The sequence below is a fragment of the Triticum aestivum genome, chromosome 4D, assembly GCF_018294505.1.
Source record: "Triticum aestivum cultivar Chinese Spring chromosome 4D, IWGSC CS RefSeq v2.1, whole genome shotgun sequence".
NCBI lineage: Eukaryota > Viridiplantae > Streptophyta > Magnoliopsida > Poales > Poaceae > Triticum > Triticum aestivum.
Genome location: NC_057805.1, coordinates 369636490 through 369653110, shown reverse-complemented (window position 1 = coordinate 369653110; position 16621 = coordinate 369636490). Strand labels below are relative to the sequence as shown.

Genomic DNA, 16621 nt, shown 5'->3' with positions numbered 1-16621 from the left:
TTCGACACAGATCTGGATGACTCTAAGTCACAAACCAGATACGTGTATATTTTGAATGGTGGGGCAGTCAGCTGGTGCAGTTGCAAGCAAAGCGTCGTGGCGGGATCTACATGTGAAGCGGAGTACATGGCAGCCTCGGAGGCAGCACATGAAGCAATCTGGATGAAGGAGTTCATTGCCGATCTAGGAGTTATTCCCAATGCATCGGGGCCGATGACTCTCTTCTGTGACAACACTGGAGCTATTGCTCTTGCCAAGGAGCCCAGGTTTCACAAGAAGACCAGGCACATCAAGCGTCGCTTCAACTCCATTCGTGAAAATGTTCAAAATGGAGACATAGATATTTGTAAAGTACATACGGATTGGAATGTCGCAGATCCGTTGACTAAACCTCTTCCACGGGCAAAACATGATCAACACCAGAACTCTATGGGTGTATGATTCATCACAATGTAACTAGATTATTGACTCTAGTGCAAGTGGGAGACTGTTGGAAATATGCCCTAGAGGCAATAATAAAATGGTTATTATTATATTTCCTTGTTCATGATAATTGTCTATTGTTCATGCTATAATTGTGTTATCCGGAAATCGTAATACATGTGTGAACACATAGACCATAACATGTCCCTAGTGAGCCTCTAGTTGACTAGCTCGTTGATCAATAGATGGTTACGGTTTCCTGACCATGGACATTGGATGTCATTGATAACGGGATCACATCATTAGGAGAATGATGTGATGGACAAGACCCAATCGTAAGCATAGCACTAGATCATGTAGTTCGTTTGCTGAAGTTTTTCTAATGTCAAGTATCGTTTCCTTAGACCATGAGATCGTGCAACTCCCGGATACCGTAGGAATGCTTTGGGTGTACCAAACGTCACAACGTAACTGGGTGGCTATAAAGGTGCACTACAGGTATCTCCGAAAGTGTCTGTTGGGTTGGCTCGGATCGAGACTGGGTTTGTCACTCTGTATGACGGAGAGGTATCTCTGGGCCCACTCGGTATTGCATCATCATAATGAGCTCAATGTGACTAAGTAGTTAGTCACGGGATCATGCATTACGGAACGAGTAAAGTGACTTGCCGGTAACAAGATTGAACGAGGTATTGGGATACCGACGATCGAATCTCGGGCTAGTAACGTACCGATTGACAAAGGGAATTGTATACGGGATTACTTGAATCCTCGAAATCGTGGTTCATCCGATGAGATCATCAAGGAGCATGTGGGAGCCAACATGGGTATCCAGATCCCGCTGTTGGTTATTGACCGGAGAGTCGTCTCGGTCATGTCTGCGTGTCTCCTGAACCCGTAGGGTCTACACACTTAAGGTTCGGTAACGCTAGGGTTGTAGAGATATTAGTATGCGGTAAACCGAAAGTTGTTCGGAGTCCCGGATGAGGTCCCGGACATCACGAGGAGTTCCGGAATGGTCCGGAGGTAAAGATTTGTATATAGGAAGTCCAGTTTCGGCCACTGGGAAAGTTTCGGGGTCACCAGTATTGTACCGGGACCACCGGAAGGGTCCCCGGGGTCCACCGGGTGGGGCCACCTATCCCGGAGGGCCCCATGGGCTGAAGTGGGAAGGGAACCAGCCCCTGGTGGGCTGGTGCGCCCCCCCATGGGCCTCCCCCTGCGCCTAGGGTTGGAAACCCTAGGGGTGGGGGCGCCCCACCTGACTTGGGGGACAAGTCCCCCCCTTGGCCGCCGCCCCCCCTTGAGATGGGATCTCCAAGGGCCGGCGCCCCCCCAGGGCCCCTATATAAAGGGGGGGAGGGAGGGCTGCGCACCTAAGCCCCTGGCGCCTCCCTCTCCCCCCCGTAACACCTCTCCCTCTCGCTGAGCTTGGCGAAGCCCTGCCGAGATCCCCGCTGCTTCCACCACCACGCCGTCGTGCTGCTGGATCTCCATCAACCTCTCCTTCCCCCTTGCTGGATCAAGAAGGAGGAGACGTCTCTCCCAATCGTATGTGTGTTGAACGCAGAGGTGCCGTCCGTTCGGCACTAGGATCATCGGTGATTTGGATCACGATGAGTACGACTCCATCAACCCCGTTCTCTTGAACGCTTCCGCTCGCGATCTACAAGGGTATGTAGATGCACTCATCTCTCTCGTTGCTAGATGACTCCATAGATTGATCTTGGTGATGCGTAGAAAATTTTAAATTTCTGCTACGATCCCCAACAATAATAACATGGCTTAGATTTAAATTAGCCGCAAGAGCCAGAGCTTCCACCTTTTCTAAAAAAAAGAGCCAGAGCTTCCGAGCAAGCCTTCGCTTCAAGGATCTCCACCAATCCATCAAAGCTTTGGACTGAAGCACCCATAAACTTGCCCTTGTCATCTCTCCATATCGCTGAACATGCTCCTGCAATACCACTCTGGGATACAACAACATCTACATTGATTTTCATAACTCCCTCAGGTGGTTTAATCCATATCCTCTACCTCTGCTGCGTGACACCAGCTTTCAACTGCTTCCGTTGCGGCACCAAGTCAAGATCATCTATATACTTATTTATAAATGCCATTGTGGACAGTGGACTCTGAAAAACTTGCTCATGTTTGGCCTTCCCCTCGCCCACCAAATTGCCCACAAAACGACTAGCATCTTTGAAAATTGCTTTTCAGTCATAAATTCCTGGAGAGTTGTCAACCATAGTCGTGCATCATTTAATATGCAATCGATCATATGTTCCAGGAGCAGGTCATCAACTAGTGCCCACATGCACTTTGACATTCTGCACTCCACTAAAGTATGCTTCCAAGAATCAACAGCGCCGTTACACATTATGCATGCCTCTGACTCTGAAATATGTCTGATTGCAAGCGTTTCTTCAGTTGGGATTGAGTTCTTCGCTAACCTCCAAGCAAAGTGCTTTATCCGTGCCGGGACTGCCGCTCTCTATAAATGCTTCCACTATTTCTAATATGCTAGTTTGTCTCAACTTGCTTCCCTTCCCTCGAGCCAATCCACTCTCCTCCGTTTTGTGTCTGATAAAAGTCTATACGCTGAACGAACACTAAAACAACCTGATTTTTCATAGTGCCATGCCCATTGATTCGCCCCACATGTGAACTCGGTGGTATACTAACACAACATGAGCATCCATCGGTTGCATATATTGCTGAATAATCTCTCTATTCCAGCTTCTTGAAGGTGCATCAATGAATTCAGAAAGTAATTCTGGAGGGTGTGGAAGCCTTGGATGCATTGCTCGCATCAGATTATCCCGCGGGGGGCCAATTATGGCTCTAGATTTGTGTGTCTACTCCATTACCGATACATCGAATTAGTCCTTGCTTCAACACATCCAGTCCTGCATGAATGCCAAGCCAAATCTGTGACAGGTGGCTTCCCAATTCTGAATGTAGAACATCTGTTGACGGCAAATAGACCGCCTTCAGGATCTTAGCACTTAGCGCGTTTCCGGCTCAGTGATAATCCTCGACCCTTGCTTTGCAAGCATCACAAGGTTGAACATCTCGGTGTCTCGGAATCCAAGACCTCCCATGTATTTTGGCATCGTCATGTCCTCCCAAGATACCCAAGCAGTCCTTTTCTTTCCATCCTTGCAACGCCCAAAGAATTTTCTCAGCATCTTGTCAATCTCTAGACATAGACCCCGTGGCAGCAGAAAACATGTCATAGAATATGTCGGAATAGCATGTGCTACCGACTTGATGAGGACCTCTTTTCCTGCTGATGCCATACAATTTCCTATCCATCCCTGGATCTTCATCCACAATCTATTCTTTAAGTATTTGAAGCTACCATTTTTTGACCTTCCCACATCTGACGGTAGGCCAAGGTACTGTTCATTCAAAGTCTCGTTGGGAATAATCAAAATATTATTAATACTTCCTCTTACTCCTTCAGAACACCCTTTTCCAAAGAAAACCGATGATTTCTGCAAATTTACTCTCTGGCCCGATGCATCACAATACTCTTGTACCGTATCCCTAATAATAGTTGCAGCCTCCTCATTAGCTTTGAACATCAACAAGCTATCATCATCAGCAAAAAGGAGGTGGTTCACCGGTGGGGCAGTCGGTGTAACTACCACTCCCTTGACATTGTCATTTATACTTTTAGCTTTGAGAATACATGACAAACCTTCCGCCGCTAGTAGAAAAAGATAAGGTGAAATTAGGTCACCCTACCTTAAACCTCTTGTTGGTTGGAATTCCTCAAGCCTCCCACCATTCAGCAACACAGAAAAGGATACTGATGTAACTCACTTCATAACTTTCTCCACCCAGCTAGGATGAAGGCCAATTTTCAACATGATTCCTCTCAAATAATCCCACTCGACTCGGTCATAAGCTTTCATCCTATCAAGTTTTAGAGCACAATGAGAATTCTTCTTACTCCGGGATCGCTTCATAAAATGCAAGCATTCATGAGCAGCAATTATATTGTTTGTGATTAACCTCCCTGGGACGAACGCTGATTGCTCTTTGGATATAATCTCCGGTAAAATATTTTTCCGCCGGTTTGCATGCACTTTAGATATAATCTTAAAGACTACATTGCGCAAGCTAATCGGTCGAAATTGAGTCAAAAAGGTTGGATTTTGTACCTTAGGGATAAGAACGATGAACGTTTTGTTTGTAACCTCCGGAGACTCGGCACCCTTAAGCATTTTTAACACCATCTCAGTGATCTCATCACCACATAAACACCAATTCCGCTGAAAAAATGCGCTGGGAATCCATCTGGACCTGGAGCTTTGGTTGGAAACATTTCGAACAGGGATTCTTTTACTTTGCTTGCTTTATAAGTCGCACTAAACATCTCATTCATATCAGCTGAAACTCTACAAGGTATATGTGACCACACCTCCTCCATCCCAATGGTCCCTTCTGAAGTGTACAAGTTTTTATAAAAATCTGTCACCATCCCTCCAAGTTCAGTTTCATTGTTACACACAGAGCCATCCGGACGGGCCAACCGTTCTATTTTGTTCTTTCTCCTCCTTACCGAACACCTCTGATGAAAAAACTTTGTATTCCCATCGCCCTCCGCCAACCATAGGATCCTAGACCTCTGACGCCACATAATCTCTTCTCTATAATTGAGCTCAGTTATTTTATGCTCAATCTTCTTCTCCTCATAAGAAGGCCCCTAGCGATTCGGCAAAGCACGAAGTTCACCAAGCTCTCTCTCTCCAGCATTCGCAACTCTGACCGAAGATGACCAAATGATTGCTGTGAAGGAAATATGCCCTAGAGGCGATAATAAAGTTATTATTTATTTCCTTATATCATGATAAATGTTTATTATTCATGCTAGAATTGTATTAACCGAAAACATAATACTTGTGTGAATACATAGACAAACAGAGTGTCACTAGTATGCCTCTACTTGACTAGCTCGTTGATCAAAGATGGTTATGTTTCCTAGCCATAGACATGAGTTGTCATTTGATTAACGGGATCACATCATTAGGAGAATGATGTGATTGACTTGACCCATTCCGTTAGCTTAGCACTCGATCGTTTAGTATGTTGCTATTGCTTTCTTCATGACTTATACATGTTCCTATGACTATGAGATTATGCAACTCCCGTTTACCGGAGGAACACTTTGTGTGCTACCAAACGTCACAACATAACTGGGTGATTATAAAGGTGCTCTACAGGTGTCTCCAAAGGTACTTGTTGGGTTGGCGTATTTCGAGATTAGGATTTGTCACTCCGATTGTCGGAGAGGTATCTCTAGGCCCTCTCGGTAATGCACATCACTTAAGCCTTGCAAGCATTGCAACTAATGAGTTAGTTGTGGGATGATGTATTACGGAACGAGTAAAGAGACTTGCTGGTAACGAGATTGAACTAGGTATTGAGATACCGACGATCGAATCTTGGGCAAGTAACATACCGATGACAAAGGGAACAACGTATGTTGTTATGCGGTCTGACCGATAAAGATCTTCGTAGAATATGTGGGAGCCAATATGAGCATCCAGGTTCCGCTAGTGGTTATTGACCGGAGACGTGTCTCGGTCATGTCTACATAGTTCTCGAACCCGTAGGGTCCGCACGCTTAAGGTTTCAATGATAGTTATATTATGAGTTTATATGTTTTGATGTACCGAAGGTTGTTCGGAGTCCCGGATGTGATCACGGACATGACGAGGAGTCTCAAAATGGTCGAGACATGAAGACTGATATATTGGATGACTATATTCGGACACCGGAATGGTTCCGGGGGTTATCGGATATATACCGGAGTACCGGGGGGTTACCGGAACCCCCCGGAGGCTATTGGGCCTCATGGGCCCAATTGGTGGAAGAGGAGAGGCGGCCAAGGGGCAGCCGCGCGCCCCTTCCCCCAAGTCCGAATTGGACAAGGAGGGGGAGCGGCGCCCCCCTTTCCTTTCCCCTTCTCTCCTTCCCTCTCCTCTCCTAGTCCAACAAGGAAGGGAGGGAGTCCTACTCCCGGTGGGAGTAGGACTCCTCCTGGCGTGCCTCCTCCTGGCCGGCCGCACCTCCCCCCTTCGCTCCTTTACATACGGGGGCAGGGGGCACCCTAGATACAACAATTGATCGTTTGATCTTTTAGCCGTGTGCGGTGCCCCCCTCCACCATAGTCCACCTCGATAATACTGTAGCGGTGCTTAGGCGAAGCCCTGCGTCGGTAGAACATCATCATCGTCACCACGCCGTCGTGCTGACGAAACTCTCCCTCAACACTCGGCTGGATCGGAGTTTGAGGGATGTCATCGGGATGAACGTGTGCTGAACTCGGAGGTGCCGTGCGTTCGGTACTTGATCGGTCGGATCGTGAAGACGTACGACTACATCAACCGCGTTGTGCTAACGCTTCCTCTTTCGGTCTACGAGGGTACGTGGACAACACTCTCCCCTCTCGTTGCTATGCACCACCATGATCTTGCGTGTGCGTAGGAACTTTTTTTGAAATTACTACGTTCCCCAACATGCTGCCCCATAGCTCCATCGATCGAGCCATAGTCTCCAGTTTTTCCTTTGGAGCAAACTCACCATGAGCTTTCCACATTTGTTCATTCCGAAACGGTCTCTTCTGAGCAATTCTTCTATTTGTTGCATCTAACTCGTTCATCAATAAAATTGGTGAGTGATTCGATTTTGCTGCCACGACGTGTCTCACTGATGCATATGGAAAGATCAAACCCCATTCAGCCGTGGCAAGCGCACGATCCAACCTGACCCGACAGTAGTGACCACCAGCAACCTTCTTCTCGAACGTCCAATCGACACCCACATAGCCAAGATCACCTAGTCCGCACACGTCCACTGCTTCCCTGAAGCCCGCCATCTGTGCAACATCACATTCATTCGGGCCATACTGCTCTTCATGATGGAGAATCTCATTAAAATCACCTATGCAAGACCATGGTAGAGTTGATTCTCCCCTCAGGAAAGTCATCATATCCCAAGTATTCTGCCTTAACATTCTATTCCCCTCACCATAAAAAAATGTCATCCTCCATTCATCCTTCCATGGTTCTTTCACCCAAGCATCAACATGGTACTTTGAACAGTTTTTTACAGTGAGATTTATGCCATCCTTCCAGAAAATTCCTATTCCTCCGCTCCTCCCTCTACTAGCAACCACATATCCTCCTTCGAAGCCCAACAAAGATGTTAGGCCCTCCACCGTTGTTTTGCAATTTGTGTTTCCACAATACACACCACGGACGGCGCACACTGCGAATGAGCTCCCGAAGCTCATGAACTGTCGAGGAGTCGCCAATCCCCCAACAGTTCCAAAACAAGGTTCTCATTGGGTATCGCGGCCCTCCTCAAGGGAGGCCGCTTCATTTGTACACTCCATGTCAACCACGTCACCATCACCTGTCTGCCTTCTCCTTTTAATAATGGGAACCTTGCCAGGTGTTGATTGCACCGCCGCTCCATCTTGAGACGTTCCACTGTCACCATTCTCCAGTAGTAAAACAATCCTAGCGACCTTACCAACCAGATCAGGAATCTGCTGCCCCTAATGTCAACTTGGTAGTCAACATTAACCAGCCACTTCATTGCTTTGTTTCTGTCCAGTTCGTCCACCATAGCAGGGGGTCAGCCCTTGGCTCACGTCCACCCCCTCCACGGCCCCAACCCCCTCTTCCTCTAGCATCACGACCCCCTCTATCTTCACTTCCTCTAGCATCACGACCCCTCTCTCTTCACTTCCTCTAGCATCACGACCCCCCTCTCTCTCCACTTCCTCTCCCTCCTCCCCTTGCAGAATTATGACTTGGTATTGTTGCATCAAAATTCCGCATAAGCCAGGGACCCCATTCACACTCACCCGGATCATGAGCTCCATCACCACACTCCTCCACAAGGTGTCCCATTAGCCCACAGAAATAGCAATAATCTGGGAGCTTCTCATAATAAACATGGTATTTCTTCCTCTCTTTTAAAGTTATCGGCACAGATTTGACAAGAGGAACCTGCACATCTAGAAACACCCTCACCCTCAGATACTTCGAGGTGTTAATAAAGCCTTCATTCACTATTAGTGTAAATGGAGGACCGCCAACCTTCCTAGCCACTTTCTCAGCTAGTTCGTTTTTTCTCATCAGTCCATCAGGGACTCCTTCAATTCTAGCCCACACTGGAATCCTATCAAGCCTATAATCATTCACATTGCTAAAGCCATCATACTCTTGTAAAATAACCGCCGCATTGTGGAACAGCCACGGGCCTCCATCCATCACTCTCTGCCAATCGCCCAAGCAACTGAATCGTGGAATAAAAAGATTTGCGCCTTTTGGCTTGAAATAAATTTGTTGCACTGTCGACCATGCCGTATGCATTGAATTAAACAAATCCGAGTGACTGAATTGCCTTGTCGTGTGAACCTTAAAGATTGCAAGTCATCTGACTCCATTGATCAGATCTTAAAGTTCTTCAGATAAGTCTAGATCAGTTTCCTCCTTCCCACATAGATTCAGGCCCTCAAATCAATCTTCAAGGTTGGGGATAGGACCCGAAGCATGCTCCTCCCGACCTGCTTCCTCACGACCCCCACTGCCTTCTACTCCATCACCCCCCTTCTGCTCCGTCAGCCTCTCTGCCTGGCTGTTTTCTCCGTTGTCCTTCTTCTCTCCAGCCGCCATCTCCCCGTCCTTCGCGATCTCCTCTTCCTGTTTGATCACCATGGGTAGTGGTTCGGCCATGGAAAGCGTTCGATCTATTCTTTGCCTCTCCTAGACTCACGTCCCCACGAGAAAGCCTCGCCGGACCATGAGGAATTTGGGTACTCCGGCGCAGCCGCCCCGAAGGATGAGGAATCCTGATTTGTGGACAGGTACGACGCGGAACGCTTTCTGCCCGGCCCGATGCTACTCGGGTTGTGGCGGCATGTTTGGTTTGAGGCCTGGGGGCTGCACGCCTGGCCTGGGCTCTCCCAGGACCCTGCCTGGTATTTGTTTGGATGGTGTCCTGGAAAATGAAACATCTGCCTGGCATGAGAGTCCATGCAACGTGATTAGCCTGGTCTAGATTTAAAAAATAAAAGAAAGAAATATGCTTGGCCCAGGCATTCTATTTCTTCTCCCTGGCCAGCTGCCTGCCTGGCGCTGATAGCGAGCCATAAATAGTATGGCCCATCGTGTAAAATTTATCTGAGTGCTGAAGGACAAACCGGCCACCCAGGGAAGGAACCAAACACCCACGCTAAAGGATAAACCGACCACTCAGGAAAGGAACCAAACACCGACACCTAGGCTTGCCTGGCTAGGCAAAAAAGGTCCCCCACTCAGGCTCCACTCAAGCATCATTTTTTTCCAGACACAACATTCAGGACTCTAACCTTCTCTCATCTTTCTGTTTGGACTGGAAGAACGAAGAAAGCGAAGGAGCGAGAGATTGGGAGTGGGCAGGTTGAGCCCCATTCAAATATTTCCATGGCCTAAACGGTAAATCTCAATGAATATAGAAAAAAGAAAGTTAAAAAAACTTCTAGATTGACTTGTGCATGGCAACCAAGTAGATGAGGACACATGCCAAGCTGCAGAAGGCCAACGCCCTGGCGTGGCGGCACGCCGTGCCCATGCATACATCAATATTGTTTTTTTATTTCCCTGCAAAAAATATATAATTTTTTATTTCAAGGAGAGAAGGGATGGCAATGCGTTTGAGGTTGAGCTCGTCGCGTAGAACTATAAGTCCTTGTACTCTTTGGTCCTCGTATGTCGAGGTGGTGTACAAATAGATCAAAAAACATGATCAATTCATATACATGAAAACTCAAACAATTGCATTACAGTTCTAGAACCTTGATATAATTTTTTATTATGCTTTGTACTTCTCGTGAGCATTTATAAAGATCCGAGTTCTTGTCACAAAAGAAAAAGAATCCACCGTCAAATTCACAACATGATCATCACACGAACCCAATGAACAAGCAAACCATAAACTGATACACCTCCTTGCTAATATAAAACCAGCAAATCAAATGGGACACTACACACTCCCTCTAGTCCAGCGGGTAAGGGATCGTGGCGATGTGGTTGTGCGCAACGGTCCCGATCCACAGCCTCCGGTCCACCTCCCTCACCTCGCTCACCAGCTTCATCACCTCGCCGCCCCGGTCCTCGAGCACCTCCACGACGTTCCCCTCGCCGTCGAGGAGCGCGAGAAGCGTGTACATCTTCATGCTCACCATCTTCCCCAGCGTCTTCATCGACACCGGGATCTTGAAGTAGGCGGTCCGCAGCCACGGCCACCGCGCGAACACCTCCTGCGTCGGCGTACGGCAGCAGTCGATGGCCACCCAGAACTGCCCCTTGCTGTTCAGGCGCACATTGTCGGGGAACCCCGGCAGGTTCGCGAACACCTCCACCTGGCCCGCTCTTGGACCTTCCAGCCAGTACCTCATGATCCTAGTGTGCATGCATGAGCCGTCATCAGTTCCTGGATCTCTCGAGCCGGATCATACTGAAAACCTGAGTTTATCTCACCTGCAGTTTGTTGTCTCGGAGAAGAGGAGAAATTGCTGGTCCTGTGATATCTGCACGCCGTTTGGGAAGACCAGCCCGTTGAGCACGACATGAACGGCACCGGTTTCTCGGTCATATCTCAGCAGCCTCCCCGTGCCTTCTCCTTCCAGCAAAATGTTCAAATGGTCCCTGCATGATCAGTCATTTGTCAAACACAAATCTCAAGAACAGAAAAAGGAGATCGGCAGCAGTACTCCGCTCACTTTCTGCTGTATCTCGTGCTCGTGTCGGTGAAGAATATCGAGCCGTTCATGTGGATGTCAAGGTCGTTGGCGAAGTGGACCGGGTCCCCGCCGGCCTCCCTCGCCAGGGAGGTCGCCACGCCGCCCCTTTCGCCGACGGCCATGAGCCCATAGTACGCGTCGGCGATGAAGAGCTCGCCGGTCTCCCTGTGGAACCTCAGGCCGAGAGGCCGGCCGCACCACTTCTCCTTCCCGTGCTGCTTCTTCGTCGTCGACTCCACTCCGTTAGCACAAACTTTCTCCGACCTTTTTTTTATGAAAGAAACTATTTTAGTCTGCACACACACAGGTAAGCTATGGGTTTTTCTGCAGTAAGCCAGTACCAGTCAGGATTCATGACGGCGAACGTCTCCCACCCGGCCTTGTCCCCCATCCACCGCACGACGCGGCCGTCGGCGAGCCCGGCGTAAGGCCCGCGGCCCTGGCGGTCGAACTCGATGGACTCCGGCCCGAACACCTCGTTGACGAACTCGAGCCTGCCGAGCCTGAGGCGGCTGCCGTTGTCCCTCGGCCAGCGCTGCATGACCTCCCTGTACGGCGCCAGCTCGTGCTTCACCGGTCGGTAGTCGATCCCGGCCAGCGGGCCGAGGTGGAACGGGTCCATGAGGACCAGGGCCAGCGCCAGGGCCGCGATGAAGAGGTGCGGGTACTGCACGATGCCATCGCGTACTGCGGCTCCCTGCCGCCGCGGTTTCTTCTCTTCCATGGAGGTAGAGGGCAGTGGCTCTGTTTTGCATGCAGACGAAAAAAGCGCGGGCAATGTGATCTTAAATTCTTAATGGATTTGCTCCGAAAATATATTCCGACACGCACGGGAGTTGCATGAGTCAGCTAGCGTCACAAGATTATCCCGACACGCACGGAGGTTGCATGGGTCGGTGTGATCGTTTGGGAGTAGGTGTATTTCGGTTCAGAACAGCTAAGGGGATATGGCGCTTTTGGAATTTGGGACTTGCATGCCTTCGTTGCTTGGATAGTGATGCAAGATGTACAGGTCAACAAGCATAAAGTGATCCAGGAGGATACCGAGCCAATTTTCATGCATGACCTGATCTGGTGAGGATCAGTATACAGGGAGAGAAGAGCAAACTTTGGAGGAGAAAGAAGCAGAAGAGCAAGGGAGAAGTCAAGAATTCAGCCTCATTCGTGATAATGATTTAGTTATTAGCAGTTGTTATGGAGATAATTGTAAGAAGATTAGAGGGAGAGATAATTGGCGTAATGCGGTGCATGCAGGGTCGGTCCTACGTTTAGGAAGGCCCTAGGGCGACGACATGGGTCCCTTCAGTGTTTAAATTTTCAGATCGCATTCTTTCTTTCTTTTTCTTTCTTTTAAGCACCCGACAAATGCTTAAGGTCTTGTACAATGTTATGTGCTTAGAAAAATAGAGCGGGTTTTTTTTTGAAGCATCGGTGCCTATTTCTACAGGAGAGACGCCTAATTAAGCGTCTGACCTGTACAAATAAGCACCGATACTTAAAGAAAGCCTGCTTTATTTCTCCAAGGCCTTGTACAATGCAAGGTGCTTAGGAGAGGTGCTTACAAAAATAAACCGGATTTTTCTAAAGCACGGGTGCTTATTTTTACAGGAGAGGCGTCTAATTAAGCGTCTGCCATGTATAAATAAGCACCGATGCTTAAGAAAAGTATGGTTTATTTCTCCAAGCATCTCTACTAAGCACCTTGCATTGTACAAAGCCTTAGACAACATTGTTTTTTTACGGGTCTTAGACAACATTGTAAGGCAGGCTAATGTTCTAAAATTATGAAGAAAAGAGAATACGAAGAATGAGAAATTTATACATTAAAACCCTAGGCATGAATAGGACACAAAAAATTATGATGAATGAATACGTACTTGTGACGGACTAAATTAGAATTTATACATCAAAACCCTAATCATGTACACTGAAATTGAGCGATGGATCATAGATGAATACGTAGCTGCAATTTTTTGAAAGACCGGACGAACTCGCTACCGTCGGATGCCGGATAGCCGGGTCGTCGGCACGGGCGCACGGCGCAACAGTAGGTTGTTGGCCTGCCACACGCAATGGCAACAACGAACAAGGCATCCCTGATCCCGAATACCGAGCGGTCGAGGCGGCGAGCAACGGTTGAAGACAAACTGACTTAGTTCATTGATTGAACTTACAGCATCCGGACGTAAATCGAAGACCGCACGTTCGACAAAAGATAGTAAGTCCCATAAGAGGGTGAAGTGTTCTAAATCTCCTATTGTTTCCTCATGAATGGAATGTTTTTTAATAGCAGAGGTCTTCGTGACTTGGCTAAACATTTATTCATTGCGGAATGTAATAGGGAGTACAATTTATTTATTTTGGCTATCTCTGAAACGGGGAGACGTGATTTCTTAGTAAGTCTGCTTAACCGTCTTTCTGGTGGGATAGACTTTACTTGGGTTTCACGACCGCCTAGAGGTCGTTCTGGGGGCATTTTACTTGGCGTAAATACAGGGACTATGGATGTGTTGGCTAGTTCGGATGGTGAGTTTTACGTTAAACTCCATATTCACAACAAGGCCGACAACTTTACATGGACCCTCGTCGCCGTGTATGGGGCAGCCCAAGATGAGTTCAAGGCCGATTTTCTCCGTGAATTGGTTAATCTGGCGAAAGATAATCCCTATCCCATTCTTATAGGTGGGGATTTCAATTTGCTTCGATTTCCAAATGAGAAAAGCCGCGGTAGGTTTGATAATCATTGGCCTTTCCTTTTCAATGCTGTCATCGATAGTCAAGATCTGCGAGAGGTTTCCATGATTGGAAGACAATTCACTTGGGCGAACAGGCTTCCAAAGCCGACATATGAGAAACTAGCTCACGTTTTAATGGATGCCGACTGGGAATCTAAATTTTCTATGGTGTCTGTTCGTGCTCTACCTCGTGTCGAGGCTATATCAGACCACACACCCATTCTCCTAACTACTGGGTTGCCACAACCACAACATAGACGCATGTTCAATTTTGAACTTGGGTGGTTGCTTCAGGATGGCTTCCATGACATGGTCAAGGAGGTGTGGGAGAAACTAGTGGCCGGGCCTACCCCAATACAGATGGAATAACAAATGCGTGCATTACGTAATTCCTTGGTGGTTGGGCTAGGCATATGGTGGGTATCCTCAAAAAGGAAAAGATTCTTCTTTCATCTATCATTGATGAATTAGAAGCTTTGATAGAGGTTAGACCTTTATCTGAGCATGAAATCGAGATCAAGAATCATTTAAATGCACAGATAGCTAACATGTTGCGTGAAGAGGAACTCAAATGGTACCAACATTCCAACTCTCAATTTATCCTGAAAGGTTGAATACTAGATATTTTCATGGAGTCGCCAATGGCAGACACCGGAAGAAAATTATTCATTCCCTACAACAAGATGAGGGCGTGATTGAGGGGCATGAGCAACTTAAATCTTATATCACTAATTATTATAAAAATCTGTTCAGAGCGCCAGAGGAAAGAAACTTCATGATGGATGAGTCCCGAACAGATGACATCCCCCAGGTCTCTGATGAGGAAAACGGCCTTCTAATAGCCCCATACTCCGAGGAGGAAGTTAGAAAGGCGGTTTTCCTAATGGGGCATAAAAAGCCCCGGGTCCGGATGGTTATTCCGTTGAGTTCTATCAGAACTTCTGGGAAGTCATCAAACGGGATCTCCTACTTTTGTTTAGCGACCTACATGTTGGCCAACTAGAATTATTTCGCTTAAACTTCGGTGAGATTATTTTCTTACCTAAGGTTAATGAGGCTGGAAGTATACAACAATATAGACCTATTTGCCTCCTTAATGTTAGTTTTAAAATATTCAGGAAGGTTGCGACTATTAGGCTAAATTCGGTTGCTGGACATGTGGTTCAGCCTTCACGGACAACTTTTATGCAAGGCATACACATCTATCGGTGTCAAAACCGGCAGATCTCGGGTAGGGCTCCCGAACTGTGCGTCTGAGGATCAATGGTAACAAGGGACGATAGGGACACGATGTTTACCCAGGTTCAGGCCCTCTTAAAGGAGGTAAAACCCTACGTCCCGTTTGATTATATTCAATGAGTATAGGGGTTACAAGAGTTGATCTACCTCGAGATCGTAATGGCTAAACCCTAGCTGTCTAGCCTATGAGAATTCTGATAGCCTCTATGGACTAACCCCTCCGTTTTATATACGCACCGGAGGGGACTAATGTCGCTTGAAGCTACGTCGGTATTTCCCCAAAGAGGAAGGCATGATGCAGCACAGCGGCGATAGGTATTTCCCTCAGGTATGAAACCAAGGTTATCGAACCAGTAGGAGAACCAAGCAACACAATGTAAACAGCCCCTGCACACAGATAACAAATCCTCGCACCCTGACGTGTTAAAGGGGTTGTCAATCCCTTCCGGACACAGCGCCTCAAGATAGGCAAACGGATGTGAGGTAAAGTTGTAGTAGATTGAGAGATCGAATGCCAAATAAAATAAATAAGAATAAATTGCAGCAAGGTATTTTTTGTATTTTTGGTTTAATAGATCTGAAAATAAATGCATGAAAAAAGTAGATCGCAAAGTCAAATATATGAGAAAGAGACCCCCGGGGCGTAGGTTTCACTAGTGGCTTCTCTCGAGAAAAATAGCAAACGGTGGGTGAACACATTACTGTTGGGCAATTGATAGAACTTCAAATACTCATGACGATATCCAGGCAATGATCATTATATAGGCATGCTACCTCTTGAGCATGCGTTTGTTTTTCCCTTGAAGAGGAAAGGGTGATGCAGCAAAGTAGCGTAAGTATTTCCCTTAGTTTTTGAGAACCAAGGTATCAATCCAGTAGGAGGCCACACGCAAGTCCCTCGTACCTACACAAACAAATAACAACCTTGCAACCAACGCGATAAAGGGGTTGTCAATCCCTTCATAGCCACTTGAAAAAGTGAGATCTGATAGAGATGATAAGATAATATTTTTGGTATTTTTATGATAAAGATTGAAAGTAAAGATTGCAAAATAAACGGGGACAGAAATAGCTAGTTGACGGGAGATTAATATGATGGAAAATAGACCCAGGGGCCATAGGTTTCACTAGTGGCTTCTCTCAAGATAGCATAAGTATTACGGTGGGTGAACAAATTACTATCGAGCAATTGATATAAAAGTGCATAATTATGAGAATATCTAGGCATGATCATGTATATAGGCATCACGTCCGTGACAAGTAGACCGACTCCTGCCTGCATCGACTACTATTACTCCACACGTCGACCGCTATCCAGCATGCATCTAGAGTATTAAGTTCATAAGAACAGAGTAACGCATTAGGTAAGATGACATGATGTAGAGGGATAAACTCAAGCAATATGATATAAACCCCA

The 16621-nt window shown here is 47.1% G+C and overlaps 1 protein-coding gene across 1 annotated transcript; it reads right to left on the bottom strand.

Annotated features, from left to right (window-relative positions):
* Positions 1-10273: 10273 nt before the first annotated feature.
* On the bottom strand, positions 10274-12015 carry LOC123097980 (protein STRICTOSIDINE SYNTHASE-LIKE 13). Its single transcript, XM_044519845.1, has 4 exons — positions 11572-12015; positions 11210-11494; positions 10968-11135; positions 10274-10889 (listed from the first exon to the last, which is right to left on the bottom strand). The coding sequence occupies exons 1-4, from the start codon at positions 11952-11954 to the stop codon at positions 10484-10486; spliced, it is 1242 nt and encodes a 413-aa protein (XP_044375780.1). The 5' UTR covers positions 11955-12015; the 3' UTR covers positions 10274-10483.
* Positions 12016-16621: the final 4606 nt, after the last annotated feature.